Here is a 27,150-nt window from a genome sequence, read left to right as displayed (position 1 = left end):
TTTATACCCTGCAAATGTAATCAATTTTTCTCTCCAAATTTCTTATTTTAGATTTTATTATGAGGCTTAGCAATCACATATTGATTTAATTAAATTAATCTCCCTTTGCTGGCTGATCTGACCTTGTTGTCTAGAAAATGGCCAATGCCCCAGTTAAATTTTGCAAACATTTCCAGTGGTAACCCTAGCCATTACAAAAAAAAAAAAAAAGAAAAAGAAAAAAAAATAAACCCCACACCACAATCTTCTGGATTTAGAGTCTTCCAACAGGAACTTCAGGTGCAGTTGTTTCTACTATCACATAAACCTGATGAATCCAGCAATTCCTTTAAGCTCTCTTCCCTACAGCTGAGCTAGATAAATCCCATCTCCTCTGTCAGCTTCCTTTGTGGACTCTTCTCCTCCCCAACAACCCCTCCTCTGGGGCCTGGCAGTTCCTGAGCTGAAGTTACTCACAGTTATTCAGAAATGCTTTCAGGGCTCTACATCATCACCACTGCAGGGACCTCACATCTCCCCTCACTTAAAACCAGCATTTATTTCATCTTCCTTTCCTGCTTTGCTCCACAAGGGAGAGGGGCAAAAGCCAGAGGAAAGGCAGAAGCCAGTGGAAGTTATCTTTCATTAAAAAAATCCTAGCAAAAGGGTGGAGTTTTTCCTTTTCTTTCCCAAGCAGCTCTGTTTTCCCAGAATTCAACCACGATAGAGGCAGGTAAAAGTGCACCAGGATAACAGTTCATGTGAACAGATAATGGTGCAAATGCTGGGAGAACTAAAATAGCTCAACAAAATAACCTAATCAGAGCCTCTCTGTTGTTTCTGACTAGTGCTGGGACACTGCCCTTCCTAGACACACTAAGAACTGGAATAAAAGGGCATTTCAGCATTGAAGAGGTCAGGCAGAACATTTAGTTCCTAACTCACCTATTTCTGAAGTGTGTGAAACAGCAAAGATCTTGCTAGAAGATAAAAATAGTAAACAAAAGGAGCTCTTCCAATTCACTGGGTTTTAATTGCACAGACACTAATGTCTGAGAATTATTTACTCACAATCCACACACCTGCAAGGGGCTAGCTGGACCTGTGTCAAACCTTTAAATTAGGTATTGCCCAGCAGAGAGCAACCACTCAGGAACTGCACCCATTAAAAACAGGGGAGGTGAAAAGACTCTCCTGAGCCCTTTAATTCCAAGAAAGAGGAGAGGAGGGGAGAGGAAGAGGAAGAGGGAGAGGAGAGTTCTTATTTAACACACAACATCAAGACTCAAAAGTAAAGTAATTCCATTTCCCCCTGGAGCCAACCACACAGCCTCATTCATCTCTTCTGGTGCCTTATCCAGGCAACACTTTCAAACACATCTTCTCTTTTACAGCTGCTTACATCTCTCCTTTCACACTGTCCTCTCACCATTAGAAGTCTTTTTGAAGTGTCTTGGACTTGAAACATTTGGACAGTTCCCAACACTCAGCAGTGCCCAAACATCTTCTTATCCATCTCTGGGGCAAGTTTTAGTTCCTGAGGTGGGCAAGGATAGCTGCAGGTTGTGCCTACACCAGCACCCCCAGCTGATCTGAGCCTGGCTCAAGCAGGAAACGAGAGCATCAAATCCTCCAGGCACAACTTCAGGCATTTCAAGTGGGAGGAGGCAGGGAATAAACTTGTGTTAATTTAATTTTTGCTCCTATTTGAGATGGCTGTGTGCTGGCAGAGGCCTGTCCTCAGCTGCCTCCCTCAGCCAGTGCAGTCAGAGAAAACCAAGGAGCACAAATCACCTGATCTTCCCTGTGAGAGCTGACTCAGCCTCGTGCTCAGGGGTGTTGAGGCAGATGTGCACAGGTGTCACCACAGGTGCTCAGGTGACCAGACTGAGCCATTTAAGGGCCACGACCCAAAGCTCAGGTGGCTTCTGCAGGTGTCCTGGCAGAGCTGCTGTCCCTCCCCAGCATCACAGGCTCCTTTTTTTGCTCTCCCTACAAAATCCACTCCGTTTTCAAATAACACAGAAAGCCTCATGCCTCTCCTGTGTGCCTCCCAACAAAGCTGCTTTGTCTCCTTTGCACTTAACAAGACAAAGAAGATGGTTAACAAGAACTTTTGCAGATATGTTTTATTTTTATTTTTAAGACCTTCGGAAGCCAACTCATCTGCTCTCATGGGCTGCTTGCTGATATGTCTCACTTTATTAGTGACTTTGGCCTTGAGTGTCTCAGCTGTTTGATCAATACTGCAGGGGGTCAGTGATATTTTCTCACTTTTAGTGTCTCCCTGCCTTTAACTTTGTCACCTGATGAACAGCACAACCCCTGGAACGCTTATCTCGTATCGATTTTCTCCAGGCTCCTGCTGCATTTCCAGCTGTCCCACCATTTCCCTCCCTGTCACCACATGCCCATTTAATGTTAACTTATCCCCTTTCTCCTAGGCTTTTCATTCTTACGAGCTCTTTTGCCTCCCCCCTCCCTGCCCAGCAGCAGATTGTCAAAAAAACAATTTCCTTTTTTCACCTGACTCATTGTTATCCTCCAGCCGTTCATTGTTTGTCAGCCCCTGGCTGGGCTCAGAGAGGGGCTAAGTGGAAGCAGATGTTTGAAATTCCCCTGCCCCCAGCCACAGCACCCAGCCTGGGCTGGAGGGCTCAGATTTACCAGACAAAGTTTGTCTCCCTCACCAACAGAACTTTTCCCCTCAGCTCCCTAGCTCAGAAAGCAAAACAAAATTATTTTTGCACAGCAAGGTAGAACAAACAGCATAATAAAGTTTAACACCTTCTAAATGGTATCAATTGGAAGCTGGTTTTGGGGAACACTGGAAAGCAGAGCCCTCCTTAGGGCAGGGGTGTTTAATTCCACTGTACCTGGTCACAGGCTGGAGAAGACTCTCCAGCCATGCCTGGGAGCAGGAAACTGTTTTCAAAACTAGCAAGGTGCTGTCTGAAAAGAATCAACTCATTCCATTCCCAACATCTGAGAAATTTATCCACAAAGAGCCACTCCTCATTTCCAGAACTCTGGGCTTTCTGCCTGTGCACTTCACATTTGGGAAGGGCAGAGTCTGGTAAGATGAGACTGAGAGAGTAATTTCTAGTGAGAGAATCATTTCTAGTGAGAGAACCTTAGAAACGTACCTCAATTTAGAAATATCTAAAAGCAAACCAAAGTAACTAATCTAGAATTTAAAACAAAATTAGATCATAAGATCTAAACCAATAAGCCTGATTTCACATCCCAACAGAAAAATAAAAAGCAAAATAAGTTTCACCTCATTTTTGACATGTAAAAGTTCAGTTTTTTAAGGAAAAGAAGCAATGATTTAGTTCTATTAGTTCTATCATTTAGCAATGATAGTTCTATTTTCAGTCCCATAGGAGGGAGTCCATTGGTTTCAGCAGAGCAGATCTAACAGGTTTCCATGTTGTTTCCCTGTTACCAGCTCTGATCTTCAGCCTTTCAAAGTTCTGAGCTCAGGGCTGGAAAGATGGTACAAGACAATTGTTTACCTTGTTCTGCTTTTAATGTATGTATGTATTTAATCCTTGGCTTGAATTGCTCCATTTTTTAGGCAAATAGCACAGTAAATCTCAGGGAAACTATCCCACTACCTGAATTAACATAGGGACTGTCCTCTGCAGTACTTAGCCCAACATTTTCCTGATTTTTACCTTTTGAAATGTGTATTTTCAATGAACACATCCTCCTTTAACAGTTGAGTGTCCTACCACGGGTAGGATAATGGGTTCAAATGCTGCCAAGGAGAGTTGGGGCACTGAGCAGTGAGGGGGGCTGGATCCTTCCCATGTCCAGGAATCAGCCAGAAGGGAGAATTTATCTGTAGCCCAGCCAGGTGAAGCCATCCTGGGTAGCCCACCCATCACTAAGGCAGCTGGGGCTCGAGGTGGAGGAGGTGCTCACCACCATGAAGATGAAGCAGCAGGACTGCCCAGAGCACACTGGAGAGCCAGGGAGCATTTTTGACCAGGGAAAGCTTTCACAGGAGCTTGTTTCCCCCCTGGGACTGTGGGAGAGGAGCCACAGGCACTCAGAACACTCTGCCCAGCAGGACAAGCAGAGCCCAGGGAGTGGAGCAAGAGTGCAATGGTGAGTGCTGCTGCCTTCACCTGCCACCAGTGCAAGGATGCTGCACAGATCCTGGCCTCCCCACTCCCTTCTGCAGCAGCCACTCAGTCCCAAAGGAAGTTCTGGACAGGTCTCACCCTCTCCTTTTCTCCTCTGGTGGGTGAGAACAGCACACACACTCAGTACTAGGGGGCAGTTTGTACCTGTCCTGCCCATGAGAAGCTTTCAAACCCCTGGGGTCTTCTTGTGCCTTTCTGTGAGCTACTCCTGCACGGCTGAAGGGCCACCTGCAGCTCCCTGTCCCCCACTGAGCCTTCCCTGAGCAGCTTTGTCCCCTGCCCAGCCCTCTCAGTCCCTGCCATTAGCCCCTGATTTAATGGCCACGTGCTTTTTTATTCATCTAACAGGTTTATTCCTTTGTCAGGTGCAGCCTCACGTGGGAGCTCTGCGCTGGGACAGGCACAGCAGGATTTATTGTGCTAACAGGTTTGTTCCTGGAGCAGCTTTTCATTTCTGCAGGCTCCCAAGGAGGGAGGCAGGAGGCTCCTGCTCAGAGCGAGCCTGCATTGCCCTCCTGCGGCCAGCACCCGGCTCCCAGAGCCCGCACATTAATCATAGCAGCAGGAGTGTAAAATTCAATTTTACCTCTCCATTCATTCTGAGATGAGTTGAAGGCCGGCCTTGTACATATACAGCACACTTTACTTCATCAGAGCCCTGGTAACAAATGGAGTGTCTTCTTGGGGGAGTTTAACCATCAAAAAGTAGTGCGCCGTTTAATTCCACGTGTGCCGAGGGTCAGAGAAGGAGCTCTTGGCATCAGCAAATGCTTCAGCCCTCAGCTGTGCAGTAAACTATGTTTTAGAGATTGTTCCTCAACAAGAAATGATCAGTCCATTTATCTGCTAAAGCAGCCTGTCTCTGTGTTCAGCCTCCCAATATTTTTTCCGCTGACCTGATCTGGACAATAAACCAAAGTCATCTTAAGATATTCACTGTTCAATTTGTTACCTGAGTGCCTCTGGGTCTGGCTGGCCCTGCTGTCAGAATCCTGGGCTCCCCAGCCTTCCCCATTGACCCCAGTGCCTGTGCCAGGCACCCCTGGTCTGCACCAGCTCATGGGGCCAGGCTCTGGTCCCAGCTCCTGCTGTGTCCCAAACCCCCAGCCAGATGTTCTGCCCTGCATCCCTCCCACACCAAACACACCTCAGCACTTGTAAAAGGATCTGAGGCTCTCTGTGAAGCTGCTTTTGCACAGCTGCAGCCACAGTCTTTCCTCAGGGTGCTGTGGTGCTGGTTCCCTTTTATGAGAGGAGCTGGTCTGTGCTCAGGGAGTGCCCAGGTCCCCTCTTTGCACCCTGACCCCTCTCCTGGAGCTGGTGTCCCACCATAGCTTGAGTGAATGCATCTGAGCCAACATGCAGGCCAGGAATTCATCACCTATCTCCTCCTATAGCTGGACTTTTAACTGTTCTGCAGCAGTGTGGTGCAGCAGCTCACCATCCTCACACCTCTTTGCCCACTCACCAGCAAAGTGCCATGGGCTGTGTCCCTCTCCCTCAGAAGGGGATGTAACTCCTGCACAGCCCAACCACTGCTGGCCATCAGCATCTCACTGGTGTTAGACCTGCTTTGCCTCTCTCTGCATCACTTTATGGTGAAGCTTTCAGACACTCAGCTCCACAAGAGGTTTCACAGTAGCTCAGAGAGCTGAGCTGGCTCTGGCACTACCACCTCAGACTCACTTTTTCCTGGCTACCCCAGGTATCTCTGAGTGCCATGCACCTTATCCTTGGGCATCAGCAGTCCCTCTGCACGGCATGGGGGATCAGACACCCACCCAAGGCTGTGGTGTCCCCTGCAGGAGCCAGACACCCCAAAGTCAGCCCTCGCAGCTCCCTGACTCACACCCTGAGCCCTTTCATGCAGGGAGCTGTAAATAACTCATGCAAGTTTACACTACAGTGATGAGGGATTTAATCTTTAAAGATGTTAAAAGAGCTTCCAAACCACCAAACCATCCTGGCTGCACAGACAAGACACTGCCTGGAAAAGCTGCTCCTCATAATCATTAATTTTGATTCCCTTGCCATTTTTCATGGTGGGTTTGCCCCGTGTTGCTCATGGGGAGCTCCATATCATCTGTCCAGCATCACATAAGCAGCAAGATTTTAACAGCAGCCTGCTGACTGCAGCTTTCTCAATGCTTCCCAGCTTGGCTGTGCCACACCAACCCTTCAGCCAAAACAGAACCAGCCTGCAGGAGCAAATGAGAGATGCTGGAAGCCTCTAGAAGGGCATTTTCATTTCACTGCAAAGGCCCAGTGAGTTGGACTGTTGTGGGGGGGGTGTGTGTGTGCAAAGCACAGCTTGAGGAACCACACCTCAGCAGCTGGGCAGTGGCAGACAGTGCCATAAGCTTAATTTGGGGTTTTTTCGCTGAAAAATTTCATTTAAACATTTTTGATCTTTTTTTCCCAAGGAAGACCCTAACCCTTTATCCATGTTTTAAAGTTTCACCCTGCTTCTTTCACAGTTTTTTTAAAAGAAAAGGAGGGGGGAAAAGCTTCCTTTGCAGATCTGCATCTTTCTGCAGTGGAAAAGCACAGAGAGGAGAGGGATGTGGCAAAATGCTTTCTGCCACTCAGCCAGAGAGAGTGAAGTGAGGAAAAAAGTGCAACTGAAATCAAGCACAGCATTTAGAGATCAGTCAGCACTGAGAAATATCAGATGTCAGCAATCTGCTCCTTCCAGCTTTAGAAAGAAGAGTTTTCTCTCAAACCGTCTCAGCCAGTTTTGGCGACAAAACTCCAAACATGCAAACCCACTTGCCAAAACCATTTTTGCCTTCCAGAAAGCATCGTGTTGGTGGGTGTCAATAAATCTGACAGACACTGCAGGCTCCTACTGCGGTGGGAGATAAAATTTCACCCATATTTACACTTCAGTAAAATGAACTACAAGTGGATTTACCCAGAGAGAGACAAAGTCAACAGCAAAATTCACATGTTCCAGTTCCTTGTTTCCAACCAAAAAGTGATTCCAGAATAAAAATCTGGAGGGAGGAGGAGAATAGTCAATGTTTATCTACCAGCTTTGGTAAAAATACACCAAGCAGCCTGCTCCAAAATGGTGGATAGTGCCCCTGGAGTCCCTGAAGGTGCTTTTCCCTGGAGAACCCCCCTGGGGAAGAGCTGGGATGGTGACAGGCACTGTGCCTGCCTCTCTGGCTGTGCCCTGGGCAAAGCTGTCAGGCTCAGCTCCACTCTCCTCTCACTGCAGCTGATGCAGGAATTCTGGCAAAGCCTAAAACTCCTGTCTTGCCAGAAGTTATTGCTTGCTTAGGTACAAGGGCTCCTGGAAAGTTTCCAAACCCTAATGGGAACTTCACTCAAATGACTGAGTAGTGGGTTCCCACATATTTCAGCTTCTCCAGTCCCTGAGATTTCCTTCTACAATACATCTTCCCTCTGTATTCCACTCCTCACTCTCACAAGACAACCCCTAAATAGACTCAGGAGGACTTTGTGACAAAGGGACAAGAGTTAGGAGGTGTCTGTGAAAAGCTTTTGGATGGAGAGCAGCAGGAGGTGGAGCAGACCCAGAGCAGCAGCTGCTCTTCCCAACATGTACCAGCCCCTGCTGCCTTCATTCCCTGTTCAACGATGAGTGCTTCCCACTTGGACATCCTCACTCATCTTCACAAACTTCCTTGTGGCACAGCACATTCCCAGGAGGCCTCCAAATGGGGCTGAAATGGAAAGGTGGAACAATGAATCACACCAAGGGCACAAATACCCACAGAGTAACCTGCACAGAGTGGGTTTCACACTGCTCCCCTGCTGCAAATCCTGCCCCCAAAATGGCACCAGTGGGGACATTCTGGGCTGGGGGTCATGAGGTTTGAATGGGGCCATTTGCCATTCATAGAATTCACTGAAAATTAGCCTTTTCCACATATATTTTGGGGACAGGATGAGGAACAGAACATAACATGAATCTTGACAGCTTGGAAAATCAGTTCTAGGGGATGTGGACACCTTACAAGCATCACCACGTGGGGACCCTTGGCCAGACAAAGGGGCAGTGACAGCTTGGTCCCTCTCTGCACAACAAGAGGGATGTGCCCTGCTGCCAGCAAGAGGCAAACACACCACCAGAACTGTCTCCTTCCCTCCATGGTGAGCCCTGCAAGGCAGATCAGGTGCCCAAACCCTGCACTGACTCCCTGCCATGATGGTGCTCAGCCAGGCAAGCTCTGAGGGCAGGGTTTGTGACAGAGCCAGGAATGACCTCCTCTGGAAACAGCCCCGTGCAGCAGCCCCCCCACACACAGCTGCACAGGAATCACTTTCTGCTTCTCTAGCTAAACCAAGAAGCTTCAAGGCTTCTCTGATGGATCCCTCCTTACTGTAACATGCTGCTCTCCCACCTGTAAAATGCAAAGGGTTAAATCAGCAGCAGCTGCAATTTCCAAAAAGACTTTGAGTAAGCCAAGACTGGCTCAACAGTGCTGCAGTTCTGCCACAACCCCATGTGCCAGGCTGGCCAGCATCCCCAGGGAGCTGCAAAGAGCCTTCCTGGTGTCCTGGCAGCTCTGACAGCTCCTAATGGCCATCACTATTTCACAGCCTGGATTTACACCCAGAGCTGCCTGTGTGATGGATGCCTCCCACCAGCACTGCCCCAGCCTGTGCCAGCACAGCAGGGCCAGGCAGAGCCTGCTCCCTGTGGCAGGACTGAACAAGATCCTGGCTCTTCCAGGTCCCAGCAGAGTCCCTTCCCTGCCCTGGCTGCAGCAGGGTCTTTGCACAGCTTATGAAAGCCTGGTATCTCCCCAGACACCAAAGGGAGAAGCAGCAGGAGTTCCATAAAACCTGGTCATGGAAGATGTTTCCTGACACCAAAACATTCCCTGTCTGACAGGACCCTCTCTCTGCCAACTGGCTCTGCAAAAAACAATCTATTTCTTGGCTGAAGGAAGCCAAGAAGCTCTGGTGATTTGCTGCTCTCTGTCCTGTAAGGTTTGACTTTTCCAAGCACTACAGCATGGAAAGTCTACCAGGATCTGATGGCTGATCCTTGCTCAGGTGGAAGACCTTGAAGGGAGCCTCACAGGCAGAGGCTGCACAAGCAGAGCAGGACTCACTGCAGGGACCCCCAACCACTTCCAGGCATCTGTGGGAGGGCATCAGAAACACCCCAAGGACAGGAAACATCCTCCTCTGACTGCTTCTGCCTCAGCTTTCCTCCCCTGGTGCCTCTGCCTGCAGGACCCAGCCTGGGAGGAGAGCACAGGGAGCAGCCTTGGAGCTGGGAGAGCAAGGAAGGAGCAAGGGTGGGATGTGCAGCTGCAGGCAGCTCCTGATCCCACATGAGCTCGGCAGCAGGGGTTTCCTGGAGTGGTGCTCCTGATGCTCTGTGCACTCCAGCAACTGCAAGGGACAGGTCAAATAAATCTGCAAGACAAGTTAAATGCATTTAGTTATTTTAAATTCCAGCTATTAATCTAGAAAGGAGAAAAGAGGGATTTTTTTTTTCCCTAGGAAATTTTTGATTGATCATAATTGGCAACACAGCCAAATTCAACCCCTGCATCTCACAGCCTTGCACATCCACAGCCCTGCAAAGCCAATTTTGGAATGGAGCAGGAAAATACTTCTACATCCTCTGAGACAAATCACATCTGCCATGCTGCCACAAACAAAACAGGGGGATTTTCTGTTTGGTTTGGGGTTTTGGGGGTTTTTTTCTGCATTAAACTGTTAATTTTGTTTATTACAATAGTGGCTAGAATCCAACAGAGCTCAAAGATTCCTTTGTAGTGAATATGAAGTGTGGACAAACTGCCATTTTCTATGACTCAGGGTGTAAGTAAAAGAACCACTACAGAATGTCCTGGTTGGGAATTTTGGGGGTTTTTTAGGGCATTTTGTTTGTTTGCTTTTAAACCAGCAGGACATTCAGCCCTCTGGGTTTTTCACTAATCTCTGCTCCACAAATACTGCCTTTATCCCATAGCCACTGACAGATTTGTCCTTTACCCTTTCTCATCCCACTTACCATTAAACTAATTAAATGTTAAAACCGAAGAATAAGGGAAACTTTTGAAGAATTGGCAAATTAGTTTCTGCCCAAGATACTTTTTGAAACCGGTGCCTGCCATCTGCTGGCACTTTTCTCAAAATGCAGCCAGAAACTAAGATACAAGAATAGTTTTTTCACAAGCTACTTACCTTCATCTTGCAACTTTTTTATTCCAAGCCCCTGCAAAGTCACTTACTCTAAATGCTGAGTTAGGGTGTCGACTTTCTTTGCCAGTTGTTGACAGTGTGATTACTTGATAGAGATGAACATTATGAAATTAAAGTAATAAACCTCTTTCCAAGCTGCTTTCAGTAAAATTGCCTGAGCCCAGTGACAATTACCAGAATCTTGGGATAAGCACAGTTATCCAAGACACTGATGCTCCCAAAAGAAGGGATTCTGAAAGGCTCCCTGCTCTCTTCTCTCCCTCCTTCCCTGCAACCAAAGCTCCCAACTTTTAATTACTTTTCTCTTCAGATTAACCAGAAAGGGCTGTGACTATTTTCCCTTGAGTTTATCAAAATTACTTTTACTCCACAAGATGGGAAACATATTTCAATTAGTATTTTCTTGGCTGAATCTCTCCAGTTTAAATTGATTTTCTTCTAGAGCTGACAATACTGAAGTCCTGAGTAGAAACATTGACAGCACTTTCTGAGAGGCTTGAGGAGTACACCTTTTTTTTACCCCACAATCATTTGATGTCAATGGGTAGGAAATTTACTTTTTAATAAGTCTGTCTCCTTGCCAGCAATGGAATGACTTCTATCCCAAGCAGCATTTTGATTCAACAGACTGATATTTTAACCTCATTCTCTAAAATTCAGGGTTCAAATCCTTAAATGTTCCCTAAACTCCCGACAGCCATCTTCAAATGACTCCAACCTTCCCCACAACAACCTGCTACTGCAGCAAAGAGCCACACCAAGGCAGTGAGCCACCTCCTTGCACCAGCTATTTAAAGCAGAATGCTCTGTACTAATCTAGCAGGGAGCTGAAGGCCAAAGCTTTACAAAATAAAGAGATTTGCAGGGGTTTTTTAAAGTTTTCTGTCTTCCAACACCTTCCAAGGGCCCACATCTCTGATGCCAGCAGTGTTTTCTCTCTAAAGGGGACCTTAGTCTGGATCCTATGAACACTTACTCTTAGCCTGGACTCTGCCTGTTCTGGGTGTGGAGATACCTCAATTTGTAAAACTGCTAAAAAAGTCTCAATTTTTTTTGTTTTGTTTTGTTTATAAAAACCTACTGCACTCATTCTTACCTAACTGATGGTTTGCAGCATGTGACAAAGCTTGCACATCCCTGGGTTCTGACCTCAGCAGGACTCACAATCACTCCCTAGAGGAAATTCTGCAGCTGTGCAGAAAGGTAAAAGAACATCTGGACAAGACAGGTCTCCAGAGCCACCCAAAATTCTCAGAGCTGGCAAATGCAGTGGCCACCCACTGCCAGCCCAGCCCAACACACCCTGCTCAGCCCAAAGTGATGCATTCCCAAGCTTCCTCAATTCAACAGTTTTATTTTTCTTAAGAATACTTCCAGAGGACAGAGAAACACAGACAATTAACAAGCCTTCATACTCAGTTCTTTCTCCGATCCTTTAAGAGAAAAAAACCTGCAAATGAAATCTTTTTAGTGAGTTCCAACACTGCTCTCAGCTCTGGCTAGGAGACAGTCCCTGCCCCGAGGAGCTTCCAGTCTAAGAGAGTGATACAAAGGTGAGGGGCACAGGGACAACAAGGAGGAAGGTGACAGTTTTCATGCTGCTGGTGCCATTCCTGGAGACTGGTACATGTGTTTGTGCTGGCAGTCAGGATGGACACACTGAGGAGACCACACAGTGCACATGGCACAACGTGCTCTCTCTGCAGGTATTGGGAAGGGACAAGGTAAAGAAGCTCTCAAGAAAGTTTTCAAGGCAGTCCTCTGATGAGGAAGGCATTTTTTCTATGTAGAAATTTTTGCCTATTTACATCCCTTTTTTTTTTTTAAAGAAAATAAAACAGTTAATATGCCAAAAAACACATTCATCAAATCAGTTGAATTAGAAAAATAAAATTTTCAAGCGATGTCTTTCTAAAATAAATAGCAATAGGTAAAAATGGAAAATGGAAATAAATAAAGATGTGTATCCAAGCTGTCTTGTTAAAACACAAACAAGCATAATTCCTTCCTGAAAAGTAGCCATGGAATCCCAATTAAAGCAGCAACTGTTCAGAGCATCCTTCTCCTCAGTAACAGAGGAAAATGAGTCCCAAGCAGCAAAGAACAGATTGGTAATAAAAGAAATATAAAGGACTGTGTTCCTTTTAGGAAAGTATAGAACATTTCTCTCTTTGCTGATCAACAGAGGCTAAAAAACAGAGTTCCATGATATTCCTCAATGAAATTTACTGGTATTTCCAACCAGTGGAAGGTTAACATCTTTTCTCTCATAGGATAAAAAAGAAAAGTAAAGCCCCATCTATGAACTTGATTGATTGTGAACATATATCTTTAGTCCCCTGATTGAGCAGAAAATTAATCCATCTTAAAAATACTGAGCTGCTCTTTCTCCCCCTCCCCAAACAGCAACTCCCATGAGCAGAACCCAGACATCTGAGTCCCCAGGGACTGCTCAGCACAGTGGGCTGGGCCAGCTCAGCCTTGGGCAGGACACTTTTACTGCTTGGGAGCACAAGCTGCACCAGTTTGGGATGGTCCAACAGGAAATCCATGTTTCCATGGCAGCACCTTGCATTTCAAGGGGTAGTTGATTGCCCTGAGCTCCTGCTGGCAGGAGCCAGGCTCAGTTTGGCCGGTGTAAGTCACAGTGCTCTGGGTGACAGGAGGCAGGGTACCCTACTCCCCACGCTCATAAGGCAGTACCACTCCAGGAAATCTGTTTCTTTCTTGAAGGTTTCAGGTTTTTTTTTGTGGTCCTGTATGTCCTCTTACTTTTTAAGTTGTTTTTCTACCTATTTAAAAGGAGCAACATGCCCAGATTAACAAGAGAGGTCAAGTAGGCAAAGATTAAAATGTCCACAATGCAAGCTCTAGGTTTACAATGTACTGGTCATGCATAAACCCCTACAGATCCTGGCAGGCATTTAAACATTTAGGTTGATGGAAGATCAAATTGCTAATGAACTGACTGCTGAATGGACTGTAGCCAGCTTGAAATCACTGGTAGGTTCTGCTTCTGATGTCAGAACAACTGAAGTCATGTCAGTGGTCATCTACTTTAGCCCTTTTTGCTTTCAAGGAAAGATGCTGCAAGAAAAGAACAAAAAAAAACTGCTTAGCAGATACACCAAAATTAAGGGAGAAAATCAACTACAATGCTTTCTATCCTTAATCACAATTTAAATAAATTCTAACTCAAATATCCACACCCATCCAACCTCTGCTTGTTACTGACACAACTAAAATAAACCCATTAAATAAAAACCCACATGCACCCCAAATTGATATTCTGGCTTGTAATAAAATAACTTCTAGTTCTTCTGTACTAGCTGCAAGCATAGAAGCAATTTCCCACTGGAAGCAATTTTCCAGGTGTAAAAATGCACAGAAGGATGTGCTCCCAACAATACATCTGCAAAAAACACCAGGAGAATGTATGTGAAGGACAAGATTTTAACAACTGAAGTTGCACTGGATCTTTGGAACCTCTGTGCCTTAAAGACCTACAAATGTGCAAGGAAATATGAAAAGAATTCTGCAAAACTTGAAATGAGAAATAACTGACCAAGATCAAGCTGTAGAAGAACATTTTTTAACACAGAGTCCTTTTCAGGGGTTATTTGTTTTTAACTTGACAAAGGAATAAAACCTTTCCTTCCTAGCACAAAGATGTGTCCTTCAGTGGAAAAAGGGTCTGAATATCTATAGATTAACATAAACCTGTGTGATTTGCAACAGATCACTTATTCAAATTTTACATGTATGACTCAAAGTTTTACACAAGAGAAATATTTCTAATTTTCAAACATTTTATAAGGACACCCAAGACTTTTGGCTGATATGGATAACTGACCAGGCTGGAAGAGAGAATTTTCCCCAAAACCAGCACCATCCATGAGAGCTACCATTTATTTTAGGATTAAAGCAATGATCAGATCATACTGCAACTGCCTTCACTTGATCAAAAGGTAAAAAACTTGGTAAAGACTGAGTTTTGATGTAATTTCCTAGAATATCTACAGCAGTAGTAGCACTAATCTGAAAAGCATGTTCCCTCATTCAAGACAAGTCCTCTTTGCTACCACCTACCTAAAGGAAAACCTCACCCCAAACTTCAGCCCATGGAGAGGTCCCAACAGGATTTTGTGTGGGTGTGGGCTGCTAAATGTAAATTATGTGACAACTGTAAATATGTGAGTCTAAGGACTAATTACAGCAGGAACTGATTTGATACAGCATTGGCTCAGCTCCTTTTTACACCATGTCTGCAGATCATCTCCCAGCAGCTGAAGGCTCAAGGCTCTGCCCCACAGGGGTCATCACAGCCTTTGTCCAATGTCTTACAGGAAAAAGGAATTAAATATCCACTACTTAGGAAGTCCATTTATAGATGGGAATTGTCTGGATAATTGAGATGAATTATCCAAGATGAGCATAAAAAACCCCTCTCTCAAGTCAATCACATGAACAGATGTCAAACTGTTGGGAGCTGTAACCACAGAGGTGTCCTAAGGTGCTCCCTGCACCACAGGATTCCCCATTTTGACAAAACCCCAAGAAGTGAAGAAAACAAACATCAGATTCTCCAAGAAGTCAAATAGTGAAGCAGATGTATAAATTAGAAACACAGCACCTTTTTCATAGGTCTGATATGCATTTTTTCACTCAGATTTTGGAAATATTTCATTAATTTAAAATACAAAGCTCAGTAGATACAAATGTCCCATGAGAAATTCAAATACAAGATCAATTTGGTAATCTGTACAGTATTTATAGGCTATGTGGTACCAACAGCTCCAGCTGAACTAACATTTAGATAATATTTAATACCAATTCAGTTCTCAGAATGACCAGTGAATAAGTCTGGATTGACACATTCCCATAGGACAGTCAACAGAGGTTGGTGACAACTACTAAAAGATATTGTAAATAAAAGGTATCTGTATCACACACAGCAATTTGCAATAAAGCTTTGCACAAACAGCAGCTGTTCTTTGCCATTGCACATTTGAACAGATCAGAACTCAAAAAAAAAGGCTCAGGATTTTCACAAACATTTGCAAAATATGTAAAGGTTCTCCTAAAATTATTATGCCAAGTGTGACCACTGCCTACCAACAGAACTGCTCAGGGAAGTGCTACCAAGGGCCTATATTGAAGTGTAGAATGGCTGAAGGCTTCATTTCCCAAAGAGATACCATGGCAAATGAAACTTCCCCAGCAAATGGATCTCATTTTGTAACCCTGAGATCCACTGGCTGGACCATAGGGAAAAACATTGCATGCATCAACTTATTAACCTCTTCCTTTATATTAAAACCACTACAATGACCAGAGCCAACTTAATTTCTGTCCCATCAGACCAAGCAAAACATAAACCCCTAGAAAGGTCAGACACAAGAGCTGCTGTGCAGCAATGGTACCGTTTGGCCTTTATGCCGATTCCGTACCGTTCCTTGCTGGTAAAAGTGGGGTGCCAGCTCCAACAGCCAGGAGGATTCCACAGCTGTCACATCTCTCATGTAGTATTTAGCAGTCTGTATGACTTCATTGTAGACTACCCTGGGAGAAAGAAGACAAAAATGAATAGTGGTTGCTGTCAAGCAATGAGGGAGAGCTGATTAACAGCGTATTTAGACAGTTTCACATACATGCTGCCAGAGGTGGCACTTACAGAGTGACAACAGAGTCCTTAAGCTGTAATTCAGCCTCCTGCCTATTTCTCTGGTTGGTCAGAGTTGTCCACATTAAAAAAATCTTCAGATTGTCATAAAACAACCTCACATACTACCAGACCATATGGGTGCAAGGTATACATGAAAGGTTTCTTATAATAGGGTCAAGGGGGACTCACAACTGATGCTTTGGAAGACAGAATATGAATTACTCTGTGATATCACAAGGGAAAATGTCCAAAGCACCAAAACCCTGCACCCACAACAAGGAGGGCACAAACCCCAGCATGACTATCCCTGGCGCCAGTCTGCAGACAGGTGAGATAAGCATCAGAGGAAGAAATCAGCTTTAACTCCTGCCAAAACATCTCCTGGGAATAGATTTAGGAACATCCAACCATGTGGACTCATCCCCACTACCAGCACAGTCAGGTTGCCAGCATGGACAATCTATTTCTGTTTCACCTTCAGTAGGTAAGGTCATTTTCCCCAAGAAGTGCAAACCCTAGCACTGAAGGGGCAGCTACCAAATCCTTAGGGCACCATCTGCCTTCTACACACAGCAGAGCTGCAAACACCTGACGTTTGTGGTTTCTCATTAAATGGTATTTAGCTCTCAAAACCAAAGAGGAAAGAGTCCAAAAGTCTCTTTGCCAAATGTGTCCTGAGACATGGCAACTAACACAACTAAAAATAAACCAGAGGAAAACAAACCAGAATGAAAACACATTTCCCATGCACTTGTAGCAGAGAGAGAACTGAAGCCCTCAACAGAAGATGGCTGCCCAGGCTGCAGCAGCACTGAAATTTAGGTTGCTGACTAAGTTAACTCCTATGTGACAGGATGACACCAGGCCAAGCTTATCCTTCTAAGTCTCAGCAGCAGGCAGTGCAAGATGGAAGTCCAAATACATCAGGCTGATCATGCTGACCTGAGAGCTCCACACACTTCTGTTTGTTATCTGAGAACCTTTAACCTGCAAATGGAATGATCATATCCCAGCTAATAGGAAACACAGCCAGTTCTTCCCTCAATCTGCTGGACATCCATAACTTCTCACATCATGCATCTGATGTGTAAGCCCTTTTCCTGCAATCCATTTGCCATTTCTGCAGCACCTGTTTGACAGGATATTTCCTTAAGAGGCTTAATAAAAGTAAATTAACCCTAGCCCTGTTTAGGTACAGAGACTACTTGGAGAACAATCTGCAGTGCAAGATGTGATGGCCATTGAACAGGGTCACCTGGCTCTGCTTTCCAACCTCTGCAGGTTTCTTTGACAGTCAAACATCACTCTATTCCCCTTATTTATTTGGATACTCCCAAAAAATTGTTGCAAAGGAAACACCACTGATGGAGAGAAGCAATTCAATTTGGATGCTGCAAATCCCTTTAAAAAATCCCTAAAGAAGAGGAAGCAGCTCTGACTTACCAGCGTGGAGGTTTCTCTGCATACAGCACTGAGCTGGGGTGGATATGGAGCTCGTGGTCATCACGGATAGTCCTTGAAAACAAGATACTACTTCAGACTGTGCCTCTCTTTATTGCTTAACATCTGGCTCCTTTCTGCCCCAGTATGAATGTTTCATAAAAGCAAGAATGAAAGGGCTTGAGTAAATTAACAACATTTGCATTTAATGAGCAGATGAAACCAGGCTCATATGCTGGCGAAAGGAACAATCAGTAATTTGATGTCCTAAAAGAGTTTTATCTACATTAAATGAAAAAGTAGCATTTCAGGCTTTTACTCAGTGCTCTGGGAGTGCTACAACACTACTGCACTATAACTGTACTTGCTTAACTTAAAGCAATCTAATGACTACCAGTAGCAGCTTCCCACTATTAATAATTTTTGTTATATTTGCCAAAGAGAAGAGATAAACACTGAGGCTATTTCCAAATACAGAACTTCAAATATTTAGTGCATTGATTGTCACATGTTCCTAACTGCAAATTAGGAGAAACATCTGCTTGTTGATTAAACTTAGTTTTATCCATCAGGGGAGCTTTCCAACCAAGCACCAGTTGTAGTGAAACTGTATATAGTCACCTGTAAGCTCCTGTGGAGTGGAATTTAGCTGCATTAGCAAAGAATCCAGAAACTATGCACCTCAAAACAGGATCTGGATCACCTGCAAAGAAGAATTTATCTAAGATGAGTCAATGGAAAGGCAAAAATCCCTAAAATACCACTTAATCATCTCAAACAACTTTTTCAGAGTGTATCAGGCTTTGACAGCAAAGGCAGGAGAGCAGACAAACCCTGCAATTCCTTTTGACTTCAGTTTCACAGCAAAGCAAAAATTGCTGCCTAAAAAACAAATGTTGCCACCTGTGTCTCCATGAAAAGTTTCACAGTCCCTGAAGCAGCCCAGTGTGACAGCGGAGCACTGAAGGCTGATTTTTCAGAGCAGGTAGAGACAAGTGTTAAGAACCAGTCCCAGTACCCAGGCACACACAGCACAGCTGGAAATCACATCCCAAAGGCTGAACAGCATTTTGAACAAAAATGGCCTTTTTGAAAAGACAAGGAGGGAACAGAGTGACCTATTTATGAGTCTTTTGGAAAATCTGTCCATTAAATAGATAATCACTGGTTTAAACTTTTGCTGGAAATCTCAACTAATGAAGACTGGACTAACATTTAATCATACAAATAGGCTAAAGTACTCATCTGCAGCCATTTTTAGGAAAAAAATCTGGTCTAAATGGTCTAAATTAACATTATTTTGAGGCCAGGATACTCCAAAGGTTACAAGAAAAGCAGGGAGCAGACTGACAGTTTGGAAACTACCTTCACTATGTATTGGACAAGAGCTTAAAAAAAAAATCACCTTCACTGGACTTCTTTGGCACTTTAAAGCGGACGAGAAGTTTTTTCAGCTGCTCTCTTACAACAGAAGCTCTCACAAGCCCTTTGTAGTTCAGAAAGTGTTCCTGACACCACTGGGAGCTCTTGCTGTGCTGTACAGTGAGAAGAGAAAAAAATCTTAATGAGATACCATCAGCAAAGCAAACCCAATCTCTTCTTGATAGCCTTGTTCTGTCTTAATTCTGATCTCCTGCAACAAATTTCTTGTGGTTTTCCCTGAAAATTACCTATTTACAGAGCAACTAACAAGGGTAGGTAGTACTAGTAACTGAAAAACATGTCTCAAACAACTTGTAAATAGCTGCAGATCAAATGCTATGGGGTATTTTCAAACAGATGTGCTTCATTTCTTCACATGTGGTGAAAGAGAAGAGCATCAGTCATTTCATTTAATCCTCTCAGATCATAAACTTGTCTGTTTTCAACCTCAAAATGTAAACAACCTTTTCAGTGCTGTTTTCATTGGTCTTCTCTCTGCAAAGGGCTGTTTCTCCAGAACCCACCACTTCCTCCAAGAACTTTTGCATTTGACTGTTTCTAAGAGAATTACACAGATACAAAATGTGAAAGGGCAACATTTCAGTTGGTGCCTGCCTGGCTGCTTTGTGGCTGGGGAAAAAAAGTCATGTTTGAACACTTGGGTGGTTATACTGTTTCAATTCAGCAGTGTTCAAGTATTTTACTACAGAAGTGGTTTGTGCCAGCAAAATATACCTTTCCCAAATAGGTGTAGCAACTTCAAAACTATTACATAAACCTCAGCTTATAGAACAGTACTAAGGTTGGTGTTAGACCTCAGGGTATGATGATCAATGAGTTAATTTAGCACCAGAAAAACGACTGCTAGAATTAAATGCAAATTATCATCATTAAAACATGAAAAAAATATTAATTTCATTGGAAATTTGGACATTTGTTTTCCCCAAGACCAAATCCCTGTCTCTTTGAAAACACAGCTGTCTACCCATAAGATTTCCATGCTGTACCCCAACAAAATTCTCTTTTACTCCCTGTTCAGAGAACTGTGGAAGATCTGTGGCAAATGGTGACCAGAGAGTCTTTTAATGTAGACTTATCACTTGATAGGCTTGGTAAATCCTCAGCTTTGAGGACTTTTTGTATCCAGAACTTACAGATTCAGAAGTGAGAACCTCAGGTTCCTCCCACTCCTGCAAATCCACATCCACCTCAACTGACTTACTTTGACAAAGGCTTCATAAACATTCAGCATGGTCAGATGATCCCCTTCCTCCACAGCAAACTTTCTGTGCTGCCTGGCCTGCAAAACAAGAAATACCATTTTATAGGGAGACTGATTTTTGCTGAAATTATGTCTGACATGCCCAGTTCCCTTCAGCTCTGTGTTTCCTGGGGACTGTTAAATTCTTACCATCTTGGGCAGCTCCTCTGGGCAACAGCAATACTTTAATAGCCCCCATAAACTCAGGAACACTTCTAAGATTGAAACTGGAAAAATGAACAGATCAAGAATCTCCATTCATTAAAATTAGGCTATTAAGAATTTGCTGCATCCTTCCTGTTTTGTTCATCTCAAAAGGAAATGGTGTGTGGGAAGGTTTTGGGGGATTTTTTTGTGCAAACCCTTCCACTGATCAATATTGCTTTACAACCTTTCATGTTCCTGGACCTCAGAAGGAGGTTTTTAGCACTACTAAAAGACTCCAAGGTTCCCCTGTTATTTGGTTTCTTCTTCTACCTACAACAAACAGTTACAGTTCCAGACCTTATTTTATTTTCAAACAAAGTTGCAGTCTGTAATAGGCACCAGTAAAATACTTGCCAGAGTCCAGAAATGTGGGAACAACAAACAGAAAAGGAGACACAACGGAACTTACAGCCTGGTTTTTTTGATTTGGAGGGATCACAAAGATGTTTTGAATCTGCATCATGGCAGCAATTGTCAAGATCTCCTGGGAGCAGCCAAAATTTCCTAAAGAGTAAATGAAGAAATTCAATAAAGGAAATTTTCCATTCAACTTACCCCCATGGAGAAAAAAATGAAAAAGAAGCAGAATATATTTTTATAGTATTTCAAACAAAAAATACATAAACTCCTGTATTTTTTTTTTTGTATGGGAGTTAATGTTTTCAGTGGAAAACTTAAGAAGAAAATGTTAGACTTATTAGACCGTGAAATGTCTTAGACTAATTATTTAATGGAGATTTTAACCAATTCTTTTCACTGCAGACCACACCAAGATGAGGAATAGTTTGAGTTTAGCAAATGTCTAGCCATGCATTAGAACTACATGACTGAAACTGGTGAAGAAATTGATCTTTTTCCTCCTACCTGATTCCAGAAGCATCTTTGCAAACATAGGATTCAAAGGAAACTCTGCTATTCTCATCCCAAGAGGCTCTGTTAATCGGCAGTGCATGTCCAAACCTGCAGCACATTCAGAAATGTAGCTGGGACACAGGCAAAACAGCCCAGCAAGGCTTCTTTTACACTTAAACTGTACTAAAGAGCAGAATTACATGCTAAAATATAGCAAATGTACTTAAGAGTTGCTGAATGTGTATTACACTTAGCTTAAAGGCAATCCATGACACCCATTTACTCTCCCATGGGTCACCAGATTTATTTTTCAAAAATAATTGAACACATAAGGTTTTTGATTTTGACCAAGTTTCACTCTTACTGTCAATAATTTAAAAAACCTGCAGTCCAACTCAATGCCATGGCCAGAGGGGATATTAGCTGTTAGACCTCTGATGCTCTTTTTAAATATTTAGTAACATCTTTGTTCATGGGGATGTAAAGCAGATGAGAATGAAAATGGGGATAAACGTGGGACAGGCTTTATTGCAGGAACAGGAGGCACAGCTGATGGTAGGGTGCCATTTTTCTAAGCACATCTACTTAGGCCATGGAGAAAAATACTGTATTATTATGTAAACAAGAGATGCACAGCTGATGAAGCTTTTCTACAGTTTAGTCTGCCTCATGTATCATCCACTCAACTGCCAGTCATGCTCCAGCCTTTTCCCTGGAGATGGCACAGGAGGGAGGCCTGACAGCTTGATCTGTGATGGCCAGAGCAACCCTGCCATTTACCATTTTAGAGGTTTGGCTCCCTCCAGTCGAACCCCTGCAGCAAGGGTGACTCATGCAAAGCACAGGTCACAGTCTAACTCTGAGCTTTATACTGAGATTTCAGGGAAAGATTTAAATGGAAAAGCTTTCCTTTGCAAGAGGATGTAGAATAAAAAAAAAAAATACACAGGGAACAATAATAAGGAAAAAAAGCTTGCTAAGGCAGCAAAGAGTAAAAATTGAAAGAGAAGACTTCAAGAGGCCAAGTTGTATGAGGTATGACAGAGAGGTAAAGCACAAGAGAAAGGCTACACAAGCAGGGGTGAGTGAGAGCCCAGTAGCAGGACTTTGGGGCACTGCAGGTTGCATAACCAACCACAGCAAAGCAACCTGAGGAAACACAACCACAGCTCTTACATTGTATAAACACATTATTTGTCAGACTGTGTGCTGGTAACAAAGCCACAGCTGCACTGCAGCTCTGTTTCACAGAGAAAAGCAAAACCACAATTCAGGTCAAGGAATGAGATCTCCTATAACTCATGTCAGCATATCTGAACAAACAGATCCCTCCAGCCAGCGTTTATTTCATTATTTGATATGCTACCAACTCATGACAATGTAGTGATTCATTCACACACCCCTACACTGTCCAACAAAACCTACCAGGCTTTTCACATAATGTCACAGAGTTTTCCTCAGAAACAGGTACCAAAGGCAGCTTTTGTATAATGATGAACTAACATATTTAAACACAAAGTCCCAGCACCTGCAGAAATTAAGGTATGATAGCTTTCATTTGACTAGTGCCATATGAGAAGTTTAAGTTCTAACACAACTAATAGCTTAGATAGGTTTTCATCTGCAAAAGGACAACTGCATCTTAAGTAGGAAAAAGGAGAAATTTCCACATATTTATGCACCACTTTCTACAGGTGCATCAAGCCAAAATCCTTTGCCTTCTTATGCATCCTATAAATGTCAATACAATTTTGCATAATCTATATATGGGTTTTGCACAGATCTATTTGTAGTAATAAGCTTGAATATAGCCTGCAATGGATACTAGTTTGGAATAGGTGAAAGTTTCCTTCAAATAATCCTGGAAGCAACCACTGAGTCTACATATATACAGGAAATTAAAGATCTTAGAAAAAGATATTATAAAGATTTTAATTAAATATGCTCAGGAGAGATTATTCAAGTACCATGGCACTAAAATGTTTCAAGTAACAACCACTAGTGTGTGACAGGCTGAGGGCTTAAAACTATCCTTTTGAAACTTAGGTAGAGTGGTTGTTTCTGATAGTTGACAACTCTCAAACAAATCTTCAACAAAGACCTAAAATAAACCTAAAAATAAAGCCACTTTTTGCCTGCTTATGTACCTCTTAAATTATGCTTAAAACCAATAAACTTCAACTGGCAACTCAGACTCTCAAAAGGGCATCAAAGGAGAAGGCTGAGGAGAGATAGTCCTGATGTAATCAGTTTGCACCACTGTAAAAATGATCCCTCTACAAACAGTGGAGTGTTTATTCAACACAGCTATCTCACCTTTGGAGCCTCTGCCCTGCACGAGGTGGCACCATGCTGGCACAACAGCAGCCTGACCCCAAACTGCCTTTTTGAATGTGGCTGCAATGCCAGTGATGAAATTCATGTTCCTACTTGCACAAGAGAAATTTAATCCTCACTGCACCTGCAAATGCTTGGGCAGCTTCACCTCTGCACTTGATATAAAATCTTTGGAATAAACCACTGAAACTTAACTTCACCTTAAACTTCAGCAAAAACTGAAGAGTGTATCACACACATGCACACATATTTCCTTCCATCTGAAACACCAAGATCAGCACTTCTCTGTTCTGCTACAAAGCTGTGCAGCCAAGAGAATAAGAGCTCTTTGAAGCTACATGAGCAAGAACACTTCTGCCAAAACATCACCCAGCTAATCAGTGAGTTTACTGAACTTTCCTCTCCATTTCCCTAAGGTGGTTTTGGCTGTGAATTCATCCTTGCAACACATTCCTGAGCCACTGTGAAGGTCCTTGTTCCAAGCTTGCAGAGGTTGCCAAGATCCAAGTGTCTTAAGTGAAACCCTCCTTTGCGAGATGGAACTGAACCAGCACAGGGCAAAATCCTGGCCAAGCAGAGTTACAGCTCCATGAGAATAAAAAAAGAGCAGACTGCCACAAGTTACAGCACAGCATCTGTGAATGGTCTAAAAACAGCCACAAACCTCTGGAAGCTTCCAAAACTTACACAAATCTCCTTTATGCTGCCTCATGTTTATATTATGGAGCAAATATTGTCAACTCTGAATTAGCTACAAACAAGGAGCTGAAGTCAAACACAGATTAGTTTTGACTACTTGGCCTGGCATCAAGTTTCTGTTTTGTTTGGTTTGTTGCATTCAAAAAGATTACACAGCTGTCAAAAAAAACTCAACAATATAACAGTTCTTCCTATAAACAAAATTAGGCAGCAGGCATCTCACTTACCACACAAAAAGGAGTTGAAAACTGTGTATAAAAACATATTACTACAGTGTGATCTGAATGTTAAAAGTAGCCAATAGCAGCATAATGAAAAAAAACAGAATGAACACACTTAGAATCAAAGATTATCTCAAGTTGGAAAGGACCCATCCATAAGGCTCAAGTCCAAGTCCCTGCTCCTCACAGAACCACCTAAAACCAAATCATATTCCAACAGTGTTGCCCAGACTCCAATGAACTGGAGAACAAGTTGTGATCAGTAACAGAGAACAGAATTTTTAAAAAGATGCTCTTTTAAGTAGCTAAATAGTAAAGTACTTTGAATTATGCTCTCAAGATCTGTCAGGCTAATCTTTTCATTACAAGTTTGTGTGTATGTGTTGACTTGTCCATAACTGGCAAGTTCAATACTGAAACTAGAGCAGAGTCTTTGCAAGTGGCATGCACTTAAGAGCATGAAAAGCCAGAAAGCTCTTCACTGAAACACACACACTGCCTTGAGAAACACAGCTCCAGTTCATCCAGGAGAAAATGTGCTGGTTTTAGGGATGATCAGGGGGGTTTGTTAGTGGTTGTATCCTGTAATCACAGCTAATAGAATCAGAACAGTTTGACTTGCTGGGGGTTTGAATTTTGTCTCAGCTGCAGGACCAACAGCACAAACATAAAGAGCATTACACTACAGCAGGTGTAGCCTTTCAGCACAGCCCATCCTGCATCCAGAGCAGAGAACAGACTGGAATTCATTTTAAAAATTGCAATTACATTAGCTCTTAGTAACTTCTGTCAGTCAAACCTTCAAAATCATAGCAAGGAGGCAGTTTGAAAACTACCACACTCTCTGTGGGGTTTCATGCACAGCCTCCAGAGACTGAGCTCTCCCAGATTCAGGCATCACTTTTGACTCACAATGCTTAGGCAGAGTTCCAGCACACACACAGCAAGATCAGATAATGGCTGCAATGTGTGAACAGGAAAATTTACAATAGACAGGCTGTGCTTTTCAAAGTCCCACTAAGGAACAAAGTTGCAATTCTATCAGCCTTGATAAAGTCTGGGTTACTACAGCCAAACCTTTGCTTACAACTTTTTCTGTTTATATCTGCAAGTGTAACATGTTTCCTTGCTGGCACAGTGACATGAAATAAAAGACCACCACACCAAGTCTTAGGTATGTAACAAGTTATCTAACTGGCTGCAGGTAAAGTTAGTGTCTAACTCCTCCACTGCTCTAATTAGTGTACAAACTCCATTTTCATCTTCACACTGCTCTGTAAGGGCTGAAGGAACACAAAGAGGATCTGCCAGGGAAAAAACACCCTCATCAGCTCAGAGCTCTGGTCCTAGCAAGGACAAATGGGTGGTTTCCTCTTATGAAATTGCAAGGAAATACAGATAAGATAGCTATAAAATACTCATTTACCCAATCTAAATGGTCAAATTCTAGTTTAAACTCCATTGCTGCTGTTTGCCTGCTTACTCATCTGAAATAACCAAAAGACAGTAAATCCAGAAGAGACTGAGATACACTCTAAAAATCCACTAACAAAAAGTTTCCACCAGTCACATCTGTGTTTCTCCTTCTTTCTCAAAGCTGGTCCTGAAATGCAAATTTTATTAATGTCCCTCTAACACCAAATACAAATTACATTTTTTTTTCACAACTCCTGCAGTATAGCTACAAATAAAGCAAAGCATTAAAATCTCACCTCCTAAAGCATACAGCAACTCTAAAGCTTGCACCATCGACTGTGCAGGGGGTGGCTGTGAAGAGAAAATGTCCATTCATTGCAGTTATCAGCATAGAACATGCATTCATAGATCCTCCTCTTTTGCAAAATCCTTAACTACCTAACTCTCTGCTGCAAAATGAACTAAGAGCTCTCACATTCTTCCTCCTCCATAAATTCAGTGCAAAGGGACTGCAGTTACAATTCTACAGAATTGTAGAAGTTTGTCTTCTGTCTTTTTAAGACTTTCCTAACTTCTCAACAATTGAAACATCAAACTCTGGAATCCAAATGGTTGTCTCTAAGTAGTCACAAACATTATTTGCATTACTGGCTCCCAGGAACACACTTTGCTGCCTGACAGGGGACAATGAGCTACACTTTCCAAACCAGCAGGGCAATGGTGAATGGTTCTGGGGGCTATCCCCAAGTCATCCCTGATGTCTCTTCAGCCCAAGGAAAGCTGGCAGCCTTCAGAGCCTGGGACTCACCGAAAGGAAGGGGAACCTGAGCACGTTGTCAATCCCCAAAGCCTTGAGCTGCAGGATGACAGGGGCCAGGTTGCTGCGCTGCATCTCTGGCACAGTGGACTTGGGCAGCTTCTCAAAGTCCTCCTCTGTGGGGGGAGAAAAACACAGTTGGGGACTGAGCTTCAGCTCCCATTCATGTAGTCATCACGACAGAATCACACCCATTTTGAGTTTAAATTATCACATATGGATAATTAACAGCTGTTAAAAGACAATCTCTATCCTAAAGATGATCTTTCTCCAATTAATTTATTTTACATTACTTTTATTTAAGTAGAAATTCAATGGTTTTGGCTACAGTTTTGATTTTGCAGTTCACCCACCCACATTTCAATCTGATATGTTATAAATTTTTCACAGAAATCTGGAAATGTTTTGTTTCTCTTCTGTTTCTGTTTAATGTTTTTGTCAGAAAATAAAAGACAGGGGGCAATACTACAAAAAAAGCATTTTTT

The 27,150-nt window shown here is 43.2% G+C and overlaps 1 protein-coding gene across 2 annotated transcripts in view; it reads right to left on the bottom strand.

The window, feature by feature from the left end:
• Positions 1-11,662: 11,662 nt before the first annotated feature.
• Positions 11,663-27,150, bottom strand: part of DHX35 (DEAH-box helicase 35) — a 28,697-nt gene continuing 13,209 nt past the window's right edge. Inside the window, exons 13-22 of one of the 2 annotated variants that reach the window (XM_059862452.1) lie at positions 26,657-26,781; positions 26,145-26,199; positions 21,188-21,283; positions 20,733-20,827; positions 20,078-20,155; positions 18,839-18,968; positions 18,055-18,136; positions 17,437-17,508; positions 15,752-15,890; positions 11,663-13,415 (exon numbers count right to left, since the gene is read on the bottom strand). In XM_059862452.1, the coding sequence (XP_059718435.1) occupies positions 13,371-13,415; positions 15,752-15,890; positions 17,437-17,508; positions 18,055-18,136; positions 18,839-18,968; positions 20,078-20,155; positions 20,733-20,827; positions 21,188-21,283; positions 26,145-26,199; positions 26,657-26,781 (917 nt within the window). In that variant the 3' untranslated portion in view covers positions 11,663-13,370. The remainder of the gene's footprint in view (positions 13,416-15,751; positions 15,891-17,436; positions 17,509-18,054; positions 18,137-18,838; positions 18,969-20,077; positions 20,156-20,732; positions 20,828-21,187; positions 21,284-26,144; positions 26,200-26,656; positions 26,782-27,150) is intronic. The other variant, XM_059862453.1, reaches the window with a different exon arrangement.

The sequence above is a fragment of the Haemorhous mexicanus genome, chromosome 18, assembly GCF_027477595.1.
Source record: "Haemorhous mexicanus isolate bHaeMex1 chromosome 18, bHaeMex1.pri, whole genome shotgun sequence".
NCBI lineage: Eukaryota > Metazoa > Chordata > Aves > Passeriformes > Fringillidae > Haemorhous > Haemorhous mexicanus.
The sequence above is the reverse complement of the archived record's forward strand: the minus strand, read 5'-3'. Positions and strand labels throughout refer to the sequence as shown.